Raw genomic sequence first — 15,250 nt, forward strand, 5'->3', positions numbered from 1 at the left:
TGAGGGCCTGATAGGTTTGGGGGGAATCAGCTTTGCTGAGGGTAAAATGTGCACAGTCATTTTTTTCCCTCTGAAAGCTTCTCATGCCCACCCTCCCAGAATATACTCTACACTGCTCCAGGGCCTGTGGGCCTGCCCCCCAGTTTGAGAACCTCTGGTCTAGAGATCTCGAGCAGGTCAGAGCCTCATAGTGCTGGGGGCTGTACAAACATATTGTAAATGACATTCTGAGCAAGGCCCTACTTGAGTCGTGGGATGATTGCCAAATAATTGCAGCTGAGTTGCGGACAAGACATGGAAAATCACAGAAAAGTAATAATGGACCTTTATTAATTGCAGTAATTTGGAAAAGCCAAAGAAGACCTATTTGTTTAAGAAAAATTTGCTGGAACAATATAAACACTCAAGTATTCTGTAATGCCTGCTAATTTTTTTGATAACCAGATATTTTGCTGTAACTATATTACAGTCATCAATATACGGGGCTCACAGCGGGAGCCCAGCCACCCAGGGTTGACAGTGGGACCCCAGCCACCAGTCGCACAGGTCTGGCGACCAGGGCTCCTGATGTCAGCTCTCCATATGGCAGGGGTTCCTGCTGTCAGCTCTGGGCAGACTGGAAATAAGGTGTACATTTTTACCAGGGAGGGCAGTTATCCATTGGAACAATTTACCAAGGGCTGTGATGGAGTCTCCATCACTGGCAATTTTTAAATCAAGTTTGGATGTTTTTCTGAAAGATTTGCTCATGGAATTGTTTTGGGAAAGTTCTCTGGCCTGTGATAATCAGGAGGTTAGACTAGATGATCACAATGGTCCCTTCTAGCCATGTAATCTATGAAATAGAGAGCAGAATGTAGGAAAAAATGGTTCTTAGTCCAGGCCTCATTTCCTGAAGGTATATTGAGAAAGCAGTCAATGTAGTAATCAATTTGAAATGCTCTAGGTTAATTTAGACCAGTCTGAGCCATTTTTAACAAGAAAATTGCTTGTTGTTAAACAGATGCAAAAGATTTATGTAGGACATTGTTACAAAATCCTCCAGAAATTAATTATATATATACAATGTATATCTGTCTTTTGAGAACTGGAGAGTAAAAATAGAAATCTAAAATAATGGTCGAACCACCTGCATAGCCTTAAGGGTTGCGAGGAAAATATTCCTGCATCATTATTTTAAATTGCTCTATACAAAATGAAGCGAGGACTCTCCAAGATTTACATGTAGAAGACAATTAGGAGAAGTAAATGTTAGATGTCAGCAGGAGCAGATGAAGAAAAAAAAATCCACATAAATAAGAATCATTAGTGAGAAGATGAACAAATGCTGCTTGACCTAACTAGCAAGTGAAATCAGGGAATTGGGGAGGGTAATTTCTCCTACAGTTTGGGTAGCATGATCTCTTCTGTTTTCCCTGAGCTTCTCATAAAAGAAGAGACTAAATTACAACTAATCAGGTACATATGTACATGTCCGTGTCTCTCTGAAAATTGTTTAAATCCTCTTATCCTGGAGAGATGCACCGTGGTTTACATCTCTCTGAATCTCTGCAAATATCATTTGCCACAACCAAAAACATTAAAATGAAACAAACTGAAATAGAGATGAGAATTGTTGCTATTGTCTCATTTTTAAAAGGGCAAAGGGTGATGCTCAAATGTAATATTGTGGGTATTCATTAACAAGGTGCGTTCTGATAAAGCTTTGATTGGTAATTACGGGGGTCATCCAAATCAAATCAATAACCTTTCAATGTTTAAGAAACAGTTGAAAACACTATCTCTGAAATATTAGGTATTCATTCTTTTGCATGCATGTGATCACGGCTGTAATTTTCTTCTATCCACTGGTGCTTCATTAGCGATATTGAATTGCACCCACATTTATGCAAATGTACAGGTAGCACAAGTTTAAAGATCAGAGCTGTTGGTCCAGCAGTCAGGTGAGATCAGGGTAGCACAAGAGCCGCTAATGGATTAATGAAGGTTAACAGAAGCCTTTGATGCTGTAAGCTGGTGTATTCATGCCATCTGGGGATCTGGCCCCTTGTGTCTATCTAGGGACTTATTTCATAGATTCATAGATATTTAGGTCAGAAGGGACCATTATGATCATCTAGTGTGACCTCCTGCACAACGCAGGCCACAGAATTTCACCCACCCACTCCTGTGATAAACCTCTCATCTATGTCTGAGCTATTGAAGTCCTCAAATCATGGTTTAAAGACTTCAAGGAGCAGAGAATCCTCCAGCAAGTGACCCGTGCCCCATGCTACGGAGGAAGGTGAAAAACCTCCAGGGCCTCTTCCAATCTGCCCTGGAGGAAAATTCCTTCCCGATCCCAAATATGGCGATCAGCTAAACCCTGAGCATATGGGCAAGATTCACCAGCCAGATACTACGGAAAATTCTTTCCTGGGTAACTCAGATCCCACCCCATCTAATATCCCGTCACAGGCCATTGGGCCTATTTACCATGAATATTTAATTACCAAAACGATGTTATCCCATCATACCATCTCCTCCATAAACTTATCGAGTTTAATCTTAAAGCCATATAGATCTTTTGCCCCCACTGCTTCCCTTGGAAGGCTATTCCAAAACTTCACTCCTCTGATGGTTAGAAACCTTCGTCTAATTTCAAGTCTAAACTTCCTGGTGGCCAGGGTATATCCATTTGTTCTTGTGTCCACATTAGTATTTCATCCCAGTCTCTGTAGTATTTGAAGTTGATGGAGTTACACCAGCCTTAAAGAGATGTAAATGAGAGAAAAATCAGGCATTTTGTATTCCCAAGACTAGCTAACAACAGTTCGACCAATGTTCCCTCTAATTTTTCCCTTCCATGTGCGGAATGAATTTTGCTGTGTGTACCAATGTGGAGGTGATGTGTGGCAGAGGGTTGGGGTGATGTGGGGCAGAGGATTGGGGTGCAGTGGGTGTGGGCTCCGGGTGAGGGTGCGGGCTCTGGGGTGGGACTGGGGATGAGGGGTTTGGGGTGCAGGGTGACCCAGGCCTGTGGTGGGGAGAGATTACTCCCCCCAGCCCTCTCTCCCTGCAGCAGCACCTGGGCTGGGAGAGAGCATTTCTCCCTGCCGCAGCAACTCTGGGCCTGGGGCTGGAGGAGAGGCAGCTCTCCCGGCCGCAGTAGCCCCGGGGCTGGGGGAATTAAGTGCACAGCCCTTGGTGGCCTCCTGCACGGCCGCGCAGACGCACCTCTCAGAGGGAACTTAGGTTCAGACTTCTTTTCACAAAACTCCACCGGCCAGAGTTTCCTCAATAGGATACTGAGTGACGACACATTCAACCGATGAAACCCAATATAATGGGTAAAGCATAATGCGTTATCAGAACAAACTAATTTTTCTGAACATTTATGAGGGCAGAACACTGTGGCCAGGCAAATACCCAATGGTGGCTTTTCCATCTTAACCCTTTTATGTGTGTCACACAGACAGTGGGATTGGGGACTAAGTACAGGACATGGATAGAGTATCCGTGCTAAATTAAGAAAAATAATCTCCCTCTTGAAACACAATAACTAACAATGGCCAACAGCTGAAATAAGAAATAACCAAATGCAAGGAGCATCTCTGAGGCATACCTCTAATCCTGCCAAGACCTAAATATGTTCCACAAAGGCCTTTACAATGTTTGCCAAAAGCCCAAAATGTGACACACATTACAATGTCCGAACGCTGAAATGAGCTAGTATTTTTTGCATGTGAAGATTGTGTGGTGTGTAGACTAGCATGCAACATTTTCTTTAATTTCAGTTTCCAAGAAATGATCTGATGATTCATTATATCAATAATTATGTTCAAAGAGGCATTTTCATTCCAAGCTCCTGTTTTCAGGCACTTATTACTTTTGGGTAAAATTACCATTTAAATGGATAGTTTTCATGAATATTCTCAGTCTAAAGGAGATTTTTTTGGTGGGAGGAAATAAGTAGCACTGTGGTAGGGGGCTTGGAGGGCCAACAGCCAAGGGGTTAGCGCACCCAGCTTTTGGCCCCTTCCACCTCTGTCCAAGCAGTAGACGTGCTGTTCTTTCCTTAATTCAGGATCTTTGGCTTTCCACCAGCATCTGGCCCTTGCCCTTTAAGGGGGTGTGGTAGGGGGACCCCGGCCCTCCCTCTGGCCCTGTGGGAAGCAACACTGGCAGCAAGTCCAAGTTCATTTCTCTGGGCCACTTCCTACCAGTAAGTCCCCTGTAGTCCAAGTAGTCAGTTGCTTAGCAGAAAAAGAGTCCCAAGAAGCAGAGCCCTGCAGGACCCACTGGTTCTCAAAGTAGCGGGCAGGTTGATCAAGGAAGGCACTGTCTGTGCGCCTTATCCATTCTGTGGTCCCCTCTCAGCTCAACCTTCTCTGTGGCTTCTGGGCGAAAGGTTCCTCTCTCCTCCACCCCCTTTATGTGGTCCTCTGAGCTCCCTCTTAACCTGCTCCTCCAGTCGGAGCATGCTCGGCAGGCCCAGAGGCTACCTGGTCCTGGTATTGCCTTTTAACCCTCAGGGGCCCAATGTGTCACCATCACAGGCACTCACCACAGTCAGACTGTGTTTCCACCATGGCACTCTTAGCCACTTCCAGTCTGGCTGGTGTGGTATGAGGATCAGGAATTGAATCTATTCTTTCCTTATGATAGGGCAATACCACATTGTCAGCCAGCCTCTGATTTTTCTTCCTATTTTGCACTTGCAAAAGGGGGTTGCGTATATTTTTATAGTCACAATCCGTTTCAGTACAGAAATGGGTATAAAACAAGGCAGGCCAAGACTGAAAATATATTTATATTGTAGATACACTCATCAAATTAACTGAAACCTTTCAACCAATGTACATGAGTGGAATGGGGGAGTAGCATTTACAAGAAGTGGCACTTCATCCAATTTAACATGCTACAAAAACTGGGAAGAACAGCAAAAGCGAAAAAATGTACAACTGACATTCATCCACCGAGTGTATGCATGTGTAACCCACATACTTTTATACTGTGTATATGCATGTACTGTGCATATGTGTGTATATATGTAATGTATTGTGTAAACATTTTCGTAGCCAGCAGTTGTGATTATATATATCAGTAAAGCAAAGAGGAACAAGATATATACCTGTTATTTGATTTCTGTACAGTCATATAGTGAGAACATGAATCTCCCCAGTTTTCCAAAATTGAAACCTCATATTCATAAGTGCTACTCCTGCTGCGACCTTACCTGGTCATAGCTCTCATATGTCTATCCAACCAGTCAGAATGCAGTCCCCCTAGACTCTGATGCGGCAGAGAACACCACATCTCTGCTTCATTCTGATGTTTCATTTTTACATTTAGATAGTCAAGAAATTGTTGAGAAATGTCCGTGCAATATTTCTACTATTCAAGTATTTTTAAACAAACCCCACGTCTTTAAAAAAATTGCTGCCTCTGGAAGAGCAGTGATAAACTGGACTAAATGTCCATAAAATTAAGTCATTTTTCTGGAGTGAGGTGAATAATCTGTTGTATACAAAAGGAAGCTCTTATGCATTAGGAGATAGAAAGTAGTTATCCTTCCACAATGGCTTATTTTTTCCTATTTGTACGCTGCATGTTTTTTTTTAAAAAAAGAACATGTAAACACAGCTGCATTCTGCAGTCTAGTACTTCCAAGCAAAGATGATTAAACATGACACACACACTTCTGTATATTTGTTGATGCCAAGGACAGAATGAAAATGCAACACACTGGTATTTGAAGAAATCAAAATAATTTTCTTTCTGTAAAGTCTACAGTGTTTAAGAGAAGAGTGCTATTTATTTATTTATGGCTTCTTCTCAAGAATAATTAGGTACCGAATCAATAAGGAACCTAAATACCTTTAAGAGCATGCCTAAGTCCATCCCTATTGAAAAGAGCATTTAAGCACATGCTTTAGTCCCATTTAGTCCCATTATTATCATTAATGATTTTCCCTTCAAAAGTGGAGACGGGTGTTTCCTTGAATTGAACTAGCAGTGCATTAAGCTGAGGCTGGAAAAAGCTAGAAAGTGGCCTCAGGCTGCTCTGGGCTAGCAGAAATGTAGGGGATATATAGAAATGGAGCCAAGCCACAGCATTTAGATATGGATTCAGATTTTGCACACTTGCAAATTCAGAAACATTTGGATGTATGTGCTATGGTTTGGCCCATCAGAGTGATAGGGCACAGCTTTGAAATTTGGGGTCTGGTTTTGAGTTGAAGCTCCTACTTTTCAAAGAATTGGAATATTTGGACCCAGGGATTTGGTGCAGGCCCATCTCTAATGGAAAGCCTTTACACTAGATCTGAGTTACTTGACTTCCTTATCCTGGGATATGGTGCAGCTGCTTTGCACAACGTTGCGGGCACAGTCTGGCCCTAAAACTGGTGTTGCTGGCTAGGGTGGGGGAACCACCCCAGCAGAGGGGGATACGCCTCTGGTATATATCTAGTGTGGTGGCTTCTACGCCACATACGCCCAGCTGCTGATATAGAGATGAGGCCAGTGGCAAGGAGATGTGACTGAGGCTTCCCTACATCTTTCTGCTCTCCATTTTCTGTTCTTGAGGCCACCGTCAGCTGACATAATATAGAGCTCATGTTACATCAGAGCTGACGCACAGCTGGTCCTGGATATAGGATACAACATCCTCATGACCTGCACTGTGTCGTCCTTGGCCACAGCTAAGGATCTTGACCACTGTCTGTCCAGATATATCCTTGCCAGGCTTCAGTTCTCTGGTCCATGGTCTTATCTGGATCAAGATAGGGACACCCCATTCTCAGTTCCTGGTCCCTGCCATTGAACTGCCTCTCAGAGTATGTCAGTGCTGTAGCCGTATTGGTCTCAGGATATTAGAGAGACAAGGTGGGTGAGGTCATATCTTTTATTGGGCCAACTTCTGTTGGTGAGAAAGACAAGCTTTCGAGAAGCTCGTCTCTCTCACCAACAGAGGTTGGCCCAATAAAAGATATGACCTCACCCACCTTGTGTCTCAGAGTACATTCACCGAATCCCTTTGATAAGGTTTAGTGTAAGGCTTTTTCTATTTGGGCCATTTTTGACTTGTTTCTTTTCAGTTGTTCAGCAGTTATTCCTTTTAGTGGCATTTTCCTCCTTGTTTTCTGTTGGTGGGAGTCATATGAGCCAATTAAATATGATGAATGAAGAGGAACGTAAGTTCACATAAGAAAAAGTCCTCTGAGTATAAGTATGTGAATATATGAGTGTGTGTAACTAGAACCTTTCAGCACACACAAATGAGTCTGCAACCATTTGCAGTTGTTTTTCTCGCAAAACACTTATTGAAACGATTAAGTCTTTTTGTGGAGTATAGACATTTATCTTTTGTTTGCCATTTTCTCTCTTTCAGCGCTTCTTTATGCAACTATTTTTGGAAATGTCACCACCATTTTCCAGCAAATGTATGCCAACACCAACCGATACCATGAGATGCTGAACAATGTGAGGGATTTCCTAAAATTATATCAAGTCCCAAAAGGCCTTAGTGAACGAGTCATGGATTATATTGTCTCAACATGGTCCATGTCTAAAGGGATCGACACAGAGAAGGTATGAGTGCATGAGGTAAAAACTCAGATATTGTACCTTTCAATCCATTGTGTCCTTTCCAGTAGTGTAAACAGTTCTGAGTACTGTAAACATGCTGGCAAAAAAGATCTGAACCACATGTGATTCCATTAATACTTTCATAGCTGTGCTCAGAGAGAGGGAGCTGGTTTAAAATTAGGGGGAAAAATTGGAAACATCGGTAATTTTCGTAGTGCGTTCTGTTCCCCTGCTTTTCAGTATGGTCGGATTTTCCACTTTCCAGATTTTCCTTGGAATTATTTTAACTTTTTTTGTGTTTTGAGATTTGAAATTAACAAAAACAGTTTTTGAAAAATTTGAGGGGGTGAGAAGAGAAAAATCTCAAAAAGGATATCCTTCATTTTTGGAAAAAACTCACATTTGATGGGGCTGAATAATCCAAATTGGCCATACAGAAACAACTCATAAAAAACACTGAAACCAAACAAAACATTTCACAGAGCAACTAGAAGGCTAAATGTTTTAATTCCAAAATTTTTTGGAAAATGGAAAATGTACATTTCATGAAGCATTCCACTTTAAAAAAGGCCATATGTCAGCAATTTTATTCTGTTTAAAAATATATCCAACAGGTCTTTCCATACATATTACACATACTAGCAGAAAACCATCCTTTACTCACTTTTTTAGTTCTAGTGCTTGCTGATATCATAAAATATAATAATAATATAGTAGCAGTAATGATAAGAGAATAAAAATCGGTGTAGCATTGTGGTCTGGTTAAAAGGTGAGAAGCAGAGCACTAATTGGCTCAGGAGATTGATAACTGCATGTAGATCTTTCCTGCTCTTGTTCCTGATCCAAAGCCCACTGAAGTCATTGGGTGTTTGGACTTTGAATCAGGTCTCAGGTCACCATTTGGAATCTGGCGCAGATCAGTAGTGACTGAAAGTTGTTACCATCTGAGGGTTTGTTAGCATTTATGAAGTGAGTTTGGTTGCCTTGGACCAGTGCCCAGTGGACAGGACCATAATTGCTACCATCACAGTTAGCACAAGATTTTATAGACATGGAGACTGACCTCTTTGAGGTGTCCTCTCCAGGCCTGGGCTGAAGGCCCTTTGGCAGGGAAGTTTGGGAAAGCTTGTGTTTCTGCTAGTCATTCTATACCTGCTCCAGAGATTAAGAAAGGAGACTAGAGGTGAGATCTTCAGTTGGTGTGAGTTGGCTTAGCTCCACTGACTTCAGTGGCTTTATGCAGATTTACGCCATTGGGGAACTGGACATTGTGTCGAGTACTGAGAACCCTGAAGCCACTTGACAGAGGAAAAGTTGTGATAGACTATTGCTGGGCTGTGCTACAGTACTTGCAGGGCTGTGAGGTTCTTGTTTCAGTTAACTGCATTGCATTGTGAGGTTCTGGTGGAACTCAGATTACACCAACCAATCTCACTATAACATGATAAAATGGAATTATTGTGAGAACAAGGACAGCTTTAAGTCTTCTTATAAACCCATACAATGATAGTTATCGAACTAATTAACCTGAATTTCACAGTTAGCAATTAGCTTCCAAAACTATGCAACTTTTGTGTATTATTGTTATGTTAACTGATAAGGCTTTCGGTTTCTTGGATTCTTGTAGTTCAGTATGCCTGATTCTTTAATATGTTAATTTCAGCTCCATTTATACAGTGACATTCTAACTTCCAAATGTGTTCATTCAGTTTGTTGTTAACAAATTTGTTGTAATTGCTGTAAATGGACTCAGTTCTGCTGTGAAAAGCCAAATATGTGTAAAAATTCAATTTTCATTCTCATTTATCTCCTTTTAATTATTTCTGCTGAAATTCCATTAGACTTTGATTGTGCTTTGCAGTGAATTAGAAGAACCTTTGCTTTAATTACTGAGATTTCTTTCCATTATTTCCACATATCTAGTTTAATAGATTGTAAAAATGCAGTTATAGCCCATAAACATACTTATCATTGGCTTTTAGTAAGCAGCATTCACTTGTCTGCATAGTAGTAGTGGTTGCTTAGCTAGATAATTAATAAGGCCATAAAATCTGTGATTTAGGTTTTTAACAGTAGTCCCACACTGGAGGCCTGCCTAACATAGCTCCTGATATAAACACCATTTAAGTCAATGGAAAGACTCATGTTGACTTAAATGGTGTTTAGATCAGGCCATTAATGCTTTTATGTAGTACAGTTTTTCAGTTAAAATATTTTATTGACAACCAGTGGGAGAGTAGCTATAAAATGGTTACAACTTTTAAAATATTCCATTACACAGCGTCCAGCAAAGGCTATAAACCTTCAATGGCTATTGCTCAAGTACCTTGCTGCAACTGCTGTGAGTTGCATTGAAGCAAATGTGGGTTTTCCTGCATGCAATAATTGCATGCTGTCAACTGCATGATCAGAACCAAAATTAAGATTTCTTAGGGGAAAGGTGGAAAGCTGTGTGTAGGTCACTGGCAGTCACATGGCCCATCTGAACTTTGAATTCTGAAATGAAGTATGAAACATCTCAATTATAACAAATGAGAAAATGTTGTATTTCCAAGTTGGCAAACCTAAAAAATACAGCAGTCACATAGACTAGATCCTCTCCTTCATGTTCAGGGCATATTTAGCACTTTACAAACCACTTCAGGTAGGAATGTTTTAAAAAATCATTTGGGAAAAATCATAAGACCTCGGTATTAAAATTTATGGAAAAAAACCAGGTTGCACAGCACCATGTCATAGAAGTTTTATTTACTGTGTGTGCAACACAACAGCCACAATGAAGACAGGAAAATATTGCACCAAGTGGTTCAGGAGCTGACAATCTTTTAAATAATGTGTCTCCATTTCTCTGGGGCTTGGTAACTTTTCTATCCTGAAAACTTTTCCATCTTTTGATCATAAGCTTGATTTAATCCTGCAGTAGAAATATAGAAGAGAGAGAAAAGAACTGTTAAATTTGTTGGTCCACCTCTGTGCCGCAGTAGAATTGTTCCCAGAAGTACATTTCCTAGTTTTTATATCCAGTCTAGTTTTAAAAATCCCTGGTGATGGGCTTCAGTCAACCCTGGGAGACTAGCATAGCCTAATATATCTCACTGTAGGAGAGTTTTTTAATGAAATTCAACAGATATTTTCCCTTTCTTAATTTCATTTAGTGCTCACTCTCCTGTCCAGGTGATCAGTAATCTATCACTTGAATCATTTCTCCGGTGTTTTTCATTCCTCACGTCCTTCAAAACAGGATGTATGTCTCCAACACATAATTTTTTTTATCAGACTATCATTATGCATAGTAGTAACTCTCATACTCCTTACATTTGTGTGGACATTTTAGTCTATTTCTATATTTTTCTTCAGCAAAGATTTCTGTTAACAGTGCAAATAATTAGCAAAAAACCTCTAAACTTTGGCAATTGTTAATATTTATGGATGGTTTTCTTCCATATAGGCATCATTACGAGAGCTGAGCGAATAACAGACTTTTCAGTTGGCTGGAAATTCTAAAAAATCATGAAAAATAAAAAATTCGTTTCAGCTTGACCACAGTTTTCTTTAAATTTTTGGCCAATTGAAAAGTAAAAAAAAATTGATTTTGGTCAAACCGTATGTTTCATTCGCCCCAAGATAAAGTGTTTCAGTTAGATTGCAAGCATTTTTAACGTGTTTAATTTTTAAAATAAAATGTAAATTAATATTGAATGGAAAAGTCGTTTTGAATTGAAAAATTGAAACATTTCATTCAGATAATGTCAAAATGAAGCATTTTATTTTTTTTTATATTTTGTTTGTTTTTATTTTCAACCAAAACAGTTTGGCATATTTGACATGAATTCATGAAACATTTCAGCGTTGCCAAATCTGCATTTTTCTCCCCCGAAAAAAGTTTCAGCCAAACAATTTCATCTAGCTCTACTGATTACATCTTCATTAGTTCCAAATAAATATACTTTATTGCTCTCTTTGCGTTCACGTGTGCATTATGATGTTATTTGCCCCATTATTAGGATACGTTTCAGTCAGTCAAGCATGCAGCACAACTCAGCACATTGAAATGATTTTTTCTTTAAATCAAATCCATAAGAACAGCTCTACTGGGTCAGACCAAGGGTCCATATAGCACAGTATCCTGTCTTCTGACAGTGGCCAGTGTGAGGTGCCCCAGAGGGAATGAACAGAACAGGTCATCAAGTGATCTATCCCGTCGCTCGTTCCCAGCTTCTGGCAAACGGAGGCTAGGGACACTGCCCATCCTGGCTCATAGCCATTGATGGACCTATCGTCCATGAATTTATCTAGTTCTTTTTTGAACCCTATTATGGTCTTGGCCTTCACAACATCCTGTGGCAAGGAGTTCCACAGCTTGACTGTGCGTTGTGTGAAGAAATACTTCCTTTTGTTTGTTTTAAATCTGCTGCCTATTAATTTCATTTGGTGGCCCCTTGTTCTTGTGTTATGAGAAGTAGTAGACAACACTTCTTTATCAACTTTCTCTATACCAGTCGTGATTTTATTAGATCTCAATCATATCTTCCCTTAGCCGTCCTTTTCCAAGCTGAAAAGTCCCAGTCTTATTAATCTCTCCTCATATGGAAGCCGTTTCATACCCCTAATCGTTTTTGTTGCCCTTTTCTGAACCTTTTCCAATTCCAATATATGATTTTTTGAGATGGGGCGACCACATCTGCACACAGTATTCAAGATGTGGGTGTACCATGGATTTATATAGAGGCAATGTGATATTTTTCTGTCATATCATCTATCCCTTTTTTAATTATTCCCAGCATTCTGTTCTCCTTTTTGACTGCCGCTGCACATTGAGTGGATGTTTTCAGAGAACTATCCACAGTGACTCCAAGATCTCTTTCTTGAGTGCTAACAGCTAATTTAGACCCCATCATTTTATATGTATAGTTGGGATTATGCTTTCCAATGTGCATTACTTCGCATTTATCAGCATAGAATTTCATCTGCCATTTTGTTGCCCAGTCACACAGTTTTGAGAGATTCTTTTGTAGCTGTTCGCAGCCTGCCTGGGTCTTAACTATCTTTAGTAATTTTGTATCATCTGCAAATTTTATCACCTCACCTCACTGTTTACCCCTTTTTTCCAGATGATTTATGAATATGTTGAATAGGACTGATCCCAGAACAGACCCCTAGGGGACACCACTATTTACCTCTCTCCATTCTGAAAACTGGCCATTTATACCTACCCTTTGTTTCCTATCTTTTAACCAGTTACCAATCCATGAGAGCACCTTCCCTCTTATCCCGTGGCAGCTTACTTTGCTTCAGAACCTTTGGTGAGGGACCTTGTCAAAGGCTTTCTGAAAATCTAAATACACTATGTCCACTGGATCCCCTTGGTCCACATGCTTGTTGACCCCCTGAAAGAATTCTAGTAGATTGGTGTGGCATGATTTCCCTTTACTACAACCATGTTGACTCTTCCTCAATAAATTATGAACAGCTCACATGTTGACACAAAAATACGCAGTTTTTTCTGGTGATGAACAACTGTACTGTATGTAACTACAGGCCAATATAGCATGATAAAGTCTCGTTGTTTTTGTGACAGCTAAGGTTTTTAAAAGAAATGTGCTTGAGACTAAAATATAAGCAAATGCCTTTGCTGGGAACGCTATACCTTTAACAAATGTGCTTTAATTAATTGTTAGAAATAGCATTCAAAAAGTGCAGTTAAATATCTATTCTTAGTCATATATGAGATACTAGTGTTTAATGCCATTGAAGATCTCACTCAGACCAACAACAAAGAAGAAATCCAGAGAGCCTAGTGTTTGGTTCTTGTGCAGATACACAGTGCGGACAAAGTGAAGGTTGACTAGATGTTACTCCTCTCCCCAAAGGGGACAATGAAGAAAAGAGCCGTGGATCCAGAGCTGGCTGCCTGAAGTAAAACTCCTCTCAGATGGCCTGTTCCAATGCCCATTGACTTCGTTGTGTGCTGGATCTGGATCTGACCCTGAGCTTCCACACTGCAGGACTTAAAGCAGTGGTTCTCAACCAGGGGTCTGGGGCCCACTGGGAGGCCGTGAGCAGGTTCCAGGGAGTCCGCCAAGCACGGCTGGCATTAGACCTGTTGGGGTCCAGGACAGAAAGCTGAAACCCCACCACCTGGGACTGAAGCCCAGGGCTCCAAGTCCCATCAACCAGGGCTGAAGCCGAAGCCTGAACAACTTAGCTTCGCAGGCCCCCCTGTGGCGTGGGGCACTGGGACATTGCCCTGCTTGCTACCCCCTAACGCTGGCCCTGGCTTTTATATGCAGAAAAACAGCTGCTGTGGCACAGGTGGGCCGTGGAGTTTTTGTAGCATGTTGGGGAGGCCTGAGAAGGAAAAAGGTAGAGAACCCCTGCCTTAAAGGACCAATCTGGGCTGGGTCTTTGGTGCTAATTTGTCCTCAAATTCCATCTTCAACCCACAGTGCTCATTGTCCTTTATCACTCCTCCTTCCTGCATACCTATGAATAGAGAATCGATGAAACTAAGAGTGTCCCTTTATTTGTATTATTTAAACTGAAGCAAGTGGCCTGTGATAAATCATATTAAAACATTTAGAAATCAAAGCTCTAACACTGACAGCTAGGACAATACACACAATACATTACATATGCACTGTAGATACCATAATATGGTAATACATAGCTCATATCTAGGAGGGAATTTGTTTTTATACAGCCCCTTTCATGCTTAAGGTACCTTGGTTATTCACCCAGTAATGAATTAAATTCAGATCATGAGTAAATTCATGGGAAAACGAAGCAGCCATTATATATTTAAAAGTCTCTCAAAGGCAGCATTGCACATTATAACCTGTTCTGCTGAGAGAGATAAATGTGAGCCAGAACATTCTCTGGTTTCAGAGTAGCAGCTGTGTTAGTCTGTATTCGCAAAAAGAAAAGGAGTACTTAATATGATCTTTTAAGTAGTTGTAAAAATATTTATAGTAACAGCCTGATATATTAAAATGTTCACATTGAATTTGAGCTTCTTAGTTTTAATCAAAATGTGCTTGACAGCAAATGAAACATTAATAGGTTGCAGCTCTCCTCTAAAAATAGGTCATTACACGTGAACTTGCACAACCGTTAGTTTACATTTAGCTGTTTCTATTAAGGTCCCACTCTCCTAATGGCAAAATTGTGAGATGTCAATAAAGCGGAAAGATTTTCTTTCCTTCAGCTCTTAGTTAAAGTATGGCTTGAGATTCTCTTAGAAAGTAATAAAACCAATGGCCAGATAATTTCTAACATGGTTTAATGGTCCACTTTACAATAAAGGAAACAATTTATTCCTCATCTTTTATGTAGGAATCTATCAGAGCTAGTTTCACGTTGTAACTCCTGAAATGGAAACAATGGGAAAACAATACAGCATTAAAACTATTCATTGCTAATGGCATGACCCAATAGGCAATAATGCAGAAGAGACAGGACTATGGTAAATATTTTCAGGCTGCAATTTTATGAATCATAAATCTCAGAAAATACAAGGGAATTTAGTCCACTCAGCTGTTCGTGAAATCTTCAGTGGTCCTATGAAATATTGTTGACACCCAGTACTGAAACCTGAGATTCATGGCCTCAAGACATCTCTCCCAGTGTCCTGATGCCCTATAAAATCAGGCTGCTATTTCTACATGGTCTCATGGTGGAA

General features: G+C 40.5%; 1 protein-coding gene across 1 annotated transcript in view; it reads left to right on the plus strand.

Annotated features, from left to right (window-relative positions):
• The window catches only part of KCNH5 (potassium voltage-gated channel subfamily H member 5), a 238,882-nt gene that overhangs the window by 145,771 nt on the left and 77,861 nt on the right, over nt 1-15,250 (plus strand). Inside the window, exon 8 of the mRNA XM_074956404.1 lies at nt 7,376-7,575. Coding sequence (XP_074812505.1) covers nt 7,376-7,575 — 200 coding nt within the window. The remainder of the gene's footprint in view (nt 1-7,375; nt 7,576-15,250) is intronic.

This window comes from Natator depressus, chromosome 6 (assembly GCF_965152275.1).
Source record: "Natator depressus isolate rNatDep1 chromosome 6, rNatDep2.hap1, whole genome shotgun sequence".
Taxonomy (NCBI): Eukaryota; Metazoa; Chordata; order Testudines; family Cheloniidae; genus Natator; species Natator depressus.